Raw genomic sequence first — 8622 nt, 5'->3', positions numbered from 1 at the left:
TCTTTTTTTCCTCTCCCTGTCTCTCTCGTTCTCTTTCTCTGTCTGCCTCCCGGTGTCTCCCGCTCTGCCTCTCTCAGACTCTCCCACCAGCCCGGCACCCCTGCCTCCTGTCCTGCTCTCCCCGAGCTCTCCCTCCTCAGCCGCGCCGCCGAGAGAGATAGAGAGATAGCGGGCGGGCTGGAGGCTACGGGGAGGGGGTCGCAGGAGGCATCCTCCCTGCACCCAGCGGCGGCTGCGCCGCTGAGAAACTAGGGGATTGATCCGCCGGAGCCCGAGGGAGCCGGGGCGGCAGCAGGTTTGCCTGGCGAAGTAGCCAGCCCAGAGACAGAGATCGGAGATCGAGATCCGGGCAGAGAAAAACCGAGGTGAGGGCTCGTCGGGGACAAACGGGGGGACACTGAGATGCACACGCACTAAAAACATACGAAGGAAGTGTTCCGCGAGAGTCCCGGGGACAGAGGGAAAGACAGAGAACCCAACTGTCAAAGTGCACGCGCCGGCGAGATAGCCTGAGCCACGAGAGACAGGGACAACCCGGAGAGACAGCCGTAGACCTTCCGAGGCAACAGCGAGAGACCGGCAGACCGAGGTCAAGAGGGAACTTAGCGCGCGGAGAGACAGAACCCGCGGGGAGACGCGCGGGGGACACAGGGAGACGCGGCGGCGAGAGCCTCGGGGAGACACGGGGACCGACAGGGACACGCAGGCGGCGAGGGATACTGGCCAGGTGCGCTGGGGACCCCAGAGATTGTCAGGGAGCTAGGCTGAGAGAGACCGGGAGAGACGACGCCGCGTGGGGAGAAGACGGGGGAGCGCACGCACTAGCGAGCGACACAGACCGTGACAGGCAGAGACACCGGGAGAGACGGGAGCGCATCTGCAAGAGACGGAGGGAGAGACGGGGAGACAGGCGGGGAGAGACGGAGAGAGACGTGCGCACACAGCTGCAGAGAAAGTGCGCCGGCGAAAGAGTAACGGGGCGGGGGTCGTGCGAGGGGGTACTGAGTCCGAGAAAGTGGCTGAGACCTGGAGGGACAGACGGGAGTGACACAGAGACAGGTTGGAGAGAGAACGACAGACTGCCGGAGAACGACTGCGGGCACGTGCTAGCGAGACGCTGGGAAGGAGAGCCAGAAGCCAGAGTGAGAGACGCGGAGAGTCGGAGAAAACCGGTGAGACACCGCCACAGACCCCCAAGAGACACGGGACAAGTGCGTTAGTGCGGGACACTGAGGAGAGCGCGCGCGACACGTAAACAGGCAGAGACCGCGCGCGCGCATGCGCCGGCACCAGAGATCGCTGGAGAGACGCAGAGACCATGTGGGAGAGACGCGGCGCGCGCAAGCCCGCGGGAGCGGCGGGTGGGGGGACCCGGAGACCCCGAAAGAGCGGGGCGGAGGGACCCGGAAAGGAAGAGGAGGTGCAGAGAAACTGCCCTTCCCGTGGGCAGAAGTGGCTGTGGAGGGCGCGGTGGGGGCCGGTGTCCCGGGGAGGAGGTCCCTCGCCCCCCCTCCCCGAAGCGCCTCCCCCCGCCCCCTCCCCCCGCCCACGGCGGGGTGACTGACCCGGCCCGGGTGTTTCTTTCGTCCCCAGCACAGGCACTGACTGCGGTGCGGTGCGTGGTCTGAGGAGCGCTCCTGCGGCCGCCCGCCCTCCGTCACCATGACGTCCACCTGCCCCAACAGCACACGCGAGAGCAACAGCAGCCACACGTGCGTGCCCCTTTCCAAAATGCCCATCAGCCTGGCTCACGGCATCATCCGCTCGAGCGTGCTGCTCATCTTCTTCACCGCCTCCTTCGTGGGCAACATCGTCCTGGCGCTGGTGCTGCAGCGCAAGCCGCACTTGGTGCAGGTCACCAACCGCTTCATCTTTAACCTCCTCGTCACTGACCTGCTGCAGATTTCGCTCGTGGCCCCCTGGGTGGTGGCCACCTCCGTGCCCATCTTCTGGCCCCTCAACAGCCACTTCTGCACCGCCCTCGTGTGCCTCACGCACCTGTTCGCCTTTGCTAGTGTCAACACCATCGTGGTGGTGTCCGTGGATCGCTACCTGTCCATCATCCACCCTCTCTCCTACCCCTCCAAGATGACCCCGCGCCGCGGGTACATGCTCCTCTACGGCACCTGGATCCTGGCCATCCTGCAGAGCACACCCCCTCTCTACGGTTGGGGCCAGGCTACCTTTGACCAGCGCAACGCCCTCTGCTCCATGATCTGGGGGGCCAGCCCCAGCTACACCATTCTCAGCGTGGTGTCCTTCATCATCATCCCACTGGCTGTCATGATCGCCTGCTACTCCGTGGTGTTCAGCGCGGCCCGGCGGCAGCACGCTCTGCTGTACAACGCCAAGAGCCACAGCCTGGAGGTGCGAGCCAAGGACCGTGTGGAGAATGAGAATGAAGAGGGAGAGGCGAAGGATGCGTCCTCGGGCCAGCACGGAGGTGAGGTCAATGTCCAGGAGGGCGGCGCGGAGGCCGAGGAAGGGAGCGTGGAGAGCAGCGCAGGTGGTGCGGCGGCCAGGGGCAGCAAGGAGGTTGGAGAAAGCCGCTGGGAGGCCGGGCAAGGCAGCGTGGAGGGCGAGGAAGATGGCACAGCGACCGGCAGCGTGACGGCAGACAAGGGCCGCATCCCGGAAGACCAGTGCAACATTGACCTGGGTGAAGATGACATGGAGTTTGGCGAGGAGGACATCAATTTCGGCGAGGAGGACATCAATTTCGGCGAGGATGACATCGAGGCCGTGAACATCCCAGAGAGTCTCCCACCCAGTCATCGAAACAGCACCAGCGACCCTCCTCTGCCCAGGTGCTACCAGTGCAAAGCTGCGAAAGTGATCTTCCTCATCATTTTCTCCTACGTGCTGTCTCTGGGGCCCTACTGCTTCCTAGCCGTCCTGGCCGTGTGGGTGGATGTCCAAACCGAGGTGCCCCAGTGGGCGATCACCATAATAATCTGGCTTTTCTTTCTGCAGTGCTGCATCCACCCCTACATCTACGGTTACATGCACAAGACCATCAAGAAGGAGATCCAGGATATGCTGAAGAAGGTCTTCTGCAAGGAAAAGCCCCCAAAAGAAGCCAGCCGCCCAGACCTGCCGGGAACAGAAGCCGGCACAGAGGGCGGGACTGAAGGCAAGATTGTCCCTTCTCGTGATTCTGCCATTTTGCCTTGAAGCTAGCTCGAAGGCAAAGCCTGAACCCTGCGCTGCACAGAAACAGGAGCAGCTTTGTTTTTCGTGGACCGCCCCCCCCATCCCGGTAATGCCAACCCACGCCATTTCAGGCACAGGCCTTGCACACCTCCTTCTCACCGCAAGACAGACAAACGGATGGAAGAGGTAGGAATGGAGGTTCCCTCAGAAGTGTGCCGCAAAGCTTGGACTTGAGGATTCTGACTGAAAGTAGCCCCCCCAAAAAATTATTAGGCTCTAAATTTCTTAAAGCAACAAGGGCTATCCACTTTGGACCTGTGTCTGTCTCCCCAGAGCTACAGCGTTGTTGGCTTTTGCTCTGAGGAAAAAGGAAGATGATGCCTGTGAACTTAAGGACTTTTAGGCCCTCAAGTCAAGAGATTATGGGTCAGGGCTACAGCCCGTGTTCAACGGAAAGAACAGCCGCGGACCAAATCATTCACGGAGCCCAAGAAGCAGAAACCGACTGACTGACCAATGAGTCAAGTTCTAAACTGAAGAGACCACAGTCTGGTTAAAGACTATTATGGGGAAAAAAAGAAAGAGACTATTATGGAAACTAAGGCAAAGGACATCGTGTAGTTAAAATACCAAGAGGGTTTCTAGATACTCGAAAGGGATCCAGAAAAACAGAAGAGGATATTAGGGCATGTTTGGAATGGGAAGGTAGTCCAAGGGAAAAGTTCGAGAAATAACACACATCCGTGAGGCTGGGCTGGGACCAGGTCATTCCATGCAAATGGAAAATTGTCAGTTGACACTAAAACTATTTTCTGTCTCCTATTCGAATAATAGTGAGACAGAAAGCATGCCACCATTTTACAATTTTCCCTTTGTGATTGAATTGGGATGCTCATAAGAATCCTCCAAATAGGCCTTTTTGGTCAAACAGTATTTCCAGAAAAAAAAGAAACATGAGCGGGAGTGGCCAAAAGTTTACAAAACTCACACTGCCAATCAAGAATGATGTGCCCATTAGAAATCTCTTTTGTGTCCACAGGATCATAGACAAGACACATGACCTCCACGTGGAGAGCGAGTAAGGCAGGCTAAACATTTTCCTTCCTGCAGGCTCACCCATGTGTCTTTTCCACCTGTGGCTCTCCCTAAAGCCTTTAAGCTCCTTGCAGATGTAGAAGAGAAACACAGGAGAGTCAGAAATAGACAGTGGTTTCACAATGCCGGCCAAGCATCTGACCTATTTCAAACAATCCTAAACGGAAGTGTTCAGGTCACACATATCTTAAGTATTGCTACTGAAATACATTGCTTTGGGAAAGACTTTACAAAGCCTAAATTATCCCCAGGGTTAACACAGAGGAAGGCTCTTTCACATCTCAAACCCTGAAATCGTTTTGGGACATGAGCTTCTCAAGGGGGAGAGGTAAACAGCAGTGTGTCGGGGCTATGAATAAGTCTGCGTGGAAACTTGGGATCGCCACATTCAGAATTTAGGGAAGGAGATGGGTATAGATGCAGACGGTACTGAGCTGGCCTGTCGACTCAGTATGTCCGTGAAAATCATGTCAATTCCACCCTCCCTACAATGTGTGGCAATTCAGACAAGACATGTGGGCTGCAGTTTCCCCTTGCACTGTCATTTATTTTTCTACTAAAGTGAATTAATAGTCATAAATTTATTATACCAATTTATTGCCAAACTCTTGTAGTGACCTGTCCTCAAAGGATACCTAGGTGGAGAAATGGCCCGTGTGTCCAGGCCTCTTATGGGGGGGAGGGGTATCACCTTGAAGGTCTGTCTTGGTCCTAACAGTTCTAAGTGGCAAGATCCTGTCCTTTGAGTAGAAATGCTTACCTGGGTGGAAACAGGATTTCAAACACATACATGTGTCTCCAAATATTTTGTTGAAACTGAACTTCTTGTTTTATTTTTTAAAGCTCAACCCCTTCAAAGTGTATCAGAGAAAACTGTTTGCCAAAATCCCAAATCAAAATGGAACCAGAACCTGTCTGAGTGTGGTAAGTTCACCTGACAGCACACACAACATCCTCCGGGGTACCACGACTCACCAATTTCCTTTATATAAAGTTCCTCTTTTCCCCGTTTTAGTCATGGTCTGTTCTTACAGCCAATTGGATTTTTCAAAGGTGAAAACCTTTTGAAAATAGGAGACTGGGAAAGAGGACCTTTGAATTAAGAGCGGTCTGCTTTGCTGACATTTTCTGCTTAATGAACAATAGGGCCTCTGGTTAGCTCGAGATAGCAAGTGCTTCGAATTTTGTGCTACTTTGAATAAAACACTATCAACTTAATGAGGTCTTAGTGCACATACCGTTTTGTCATTTGAAAATCTGAAAGCACACAGAAAAGTCATCATTAGCCTCACGGAGCCTCATGCGCAATAGCTTTTCCCTAAATGTTTTTAAAGGATGTGTTCCTTTGCCAAGGCCACTTCATATGTGCAGTAAAAACCCCATTAAAATCCAGGGGCCAGACAAACCAGACTTGGAAATGATGTGATTTCCAATTTAATGATTTCCTTATTTAAAAATGATAAAGCATCTAGTTTGCCAAGGAGTCGCAGGTGCTTTCACTGACACACCAATTTCAAAAAGCTTGGGAAGTCAGTAATAAGGAGCAAGCCTTGGGCTTCTATGGCTTCTGTGATTCGAGGGTTCATCTTCTCGAAGACACCACAAACAGCAGCTCCCTGCCTAACTCTTGCCATCAGGCCCCTGCCTCCCCCTGTCTCACAACCCCTTCCCTTGTCCTACTAGTCCCTCCCCTGTCCCCTCTCCATCCCCTCCCACACCCAGAGCTGACAGGTCAGGAACCTGGGGGCCCATGGAAGCAGGGAAGGAGAGAAGTGAAAGGTAGGAGTGACAGAAAGGTATTTTTCTGTCTCCTCCCCAACTCCAATCCAATTTAGAGATGACGGGATATCAACTTCAAATTTCTTTCCAAAAAGCACCCAATACAACCCATCTTGGGGGACATTTTCAATCCTATAGATACTGTCCACCGATTGCAGCAGAAAAAAAAAAAAACAAAACTAAAAAAAATCTTTTACCTATAAAATTATAAGGTGCCTAACATTGCCTTATTTTATACATAATTAGCCAATTAAGCTAGATAATTACTTCAAAAGATTTTTTTCATACTACCTTGAAGAAATTTACAAAATTAAATTAGGCGTTCTTTCTCAGACTTTGCCAAAATGCTCTTAAAAATGTCTGAAATACACCATTTGGAAGGGAAGAATTATGCATCACCTGACAATTGGAACTTTCCAAAATAAAACCCTCAGAGGTTGTTGGGATGAAACACAGGGAATAACAGTTTAAACTACTGGACTGCTTTTTTCTCTCACAACTGCCCTCCCCCATGTTCTGAGGAAAAGACAAAAAAAAAGTGTTTGCCCCTGATAATGTTTTTTTGCTGTGTTTCTCTTTAAGACAAACCCCATGCTGTCAGGAGAGGCTTTTCTAAGCAAAATGTCTTTTCCTTCTAGAGCAGACAAAAGATTAAACGAACAGTTGGCTGCCAGCCAGTTACCAAGATAAGGAGAGAAAATCTGGTCAGTCATGGCTTTTAACCCTCTCCCTCTTTAGTTCTGTCCTTCTTGTCTTCTACCCGCTGGACAGGTGCTCTTGACCCAAATCGGAGCCCCTCCCAGCTCAGGCAGGAGCAGACAAGTTGCAGACCACAGACCATAGCCTAAAACTCAAAAAGAAAAGTGGCCCTGGTCATACATTCTTTCCAGTTACTTACAAACGATCTCTTCCTCTATGGCAAATGCCCAGCTTGCTCACAGCAGTCTTCTGCTAAAAGCAACAAGATAGGCAGGAGGAAGGAGTAGGAAAGCTACAATCCACAGAACGTGACCACTGATTGCCACTTCACTGGCAAGTTCACTGCTCTTTGGTAAGTAGAATGAGAATCCTCAAGGTAAAAGAAGGTTGCCAGTAGGAGTCGAATTTTCCCATCATTGCTCTTAGATCTCAAAGTACACACAACAAGAGGAAACCACGTAATTTCTACACTCAGGAGAGGCTTTCGATGTTTGAGGACTCATTACTGGATCTCCCTTGTTCCAACTGGCAGACGAAAACAAGATTGGTTTTAGTTTGGTGCTTTAAGGTTGAGTGGATTCCCCTCACCCCCGCTTCATCTGTTCCAACTTTAATGTTTAAAAAAAATTGGTATTTTGGCCTATTTCAGTGGTGTATTCCTTTCTGTGGTAGTTCTAAATGTAAGCTGTACCTGTATATAAAACACCAGTGTTCTTGGAGATAGGGTGCTAGATATTAGGGTGTATGTGTTTGTTATAGTGTCATCCTCAACAGTGGGTAGTTCGTACATGTGAAGTTAATAAAATGCATGCCGAATTTTACGTGTGACCCACACCTTGGTCAGCTTCTGAAGTAGAACATAGTACATTCGTTTTTCAAATTTCATTTTTAAAGCGTATACTACAGGCTGTAAAAGATGGCTCCAAGGTGGGGGCGGCGGTACAGGTGCCTTTCATTCCGTAAATCCCTGGTGATCTCTGACAGGGAAGAACTTATTCTGGGGCAACTGATCATTAGTGTGAATTCATCATCTTGGCTGAAGCCTTCCCTGGCGGTTCTCCACCACACGCTTGGCACCGGTTTACCTGTTGTCCATTAGGCGAATGTACACAAAGCACAGACGCCAGGAGAGGCTATTGGAGATAGATCCCCTCTTAGAAAAGCACCCAAACCCAGAAAAAGGCTGTTCTGGGTTCTTCCTTTGATCGGCTGCCTGAGAGATGAGCTAGAACCCGGATGGGTAAATCAAGGAGTAGGATTCCTGGGGGGGGGGGGGGTCGCAGCTAAGGTGTTTGAGAATATTACAATCACATTTGCATCAGACAAAAAAGAGAGAACTATGAGTTTATTATATTTTAAGAATAAAAATACGAAAACAGAAGACCATGTATATATATGTATATCCTCATTGAGTAATTTCTAAACCTGCCTTTAAAACCAAATTTTATGTGCTGCTTTGAGACTGAAAACCGTGGAAAGATGCATTCAGTCGAGAACAGTTCTCTTTAATACATTCAATTGTGAATTTAAAATTTTCCTTTTCCTTTGAAAAAAAACACATTTGTAATTTAAAAGTGCCTTTTCAAAGGACTGCCACATTACGATCCTGAGGCCAAGTTCCCATTGGCACGACTTACCTTCAGGTGCACAAAAGGGGTGGGCTTTATCCTCCTGCCCCTGCAAGAAGAGAAACCCCTTCACACCCCAATCAGATTCATAAACCAATAATGTTATAAGGGGCCAGTAGTCTCAGAGATTCTGCCAAGGACAAGGTTTCATATATTGGTTGGTTTTAATTGGATCCTTTCTAAAATGGTTACAACGCATTTTTTGCTGAAAAGGAATAATGGACTCCTGCTTGGGGAAGGCAGAGAGATTGATGTCTGTGGCTTAATT

The 8622-nt window shown here is 50.6% G+C and overlaps 1 protein-coding gene across 1 annotated transcript; it reads left to right on the top strand.

Annotated features, from left to right (window-relative positions):
- Positions 1-1662: 1662 nt before the first annotated feature.
- Positions 1663-3174, top strand: GPR101 (G protein-coupled receptor 101). The gene has a single exon (XM_045994700.1). It carries the CDS (start codon positions 1663-1665, stop codon positions 3172-3174), a length of 1512 nt encoding a protein of 503 aa, XP_045850656.1.
- The last annotated feature ends 5448 nt before the right edge of the window (positions 3175-8622 follow it).

The sequence above is a fragment of the Meles meles genome, chromosome X (assembly GCF_922984935.1).
Source record: "Meles meles chromosome X, mMelMel3.1 paternal haplotype, whole genome shotgun sequence".
In the NCBI taxonomy this organism is placed as follows: domain Eukaryota; kingdom Metazoa; phylum Chordata; class Mammalia; order Carnivora; family Mustelidae; genus Meles; species Meles meles.
Note: the sequence above shows the minus strand (reverse complement) of the source record. Positions and strands in the feature narration are given on the sequence as shown.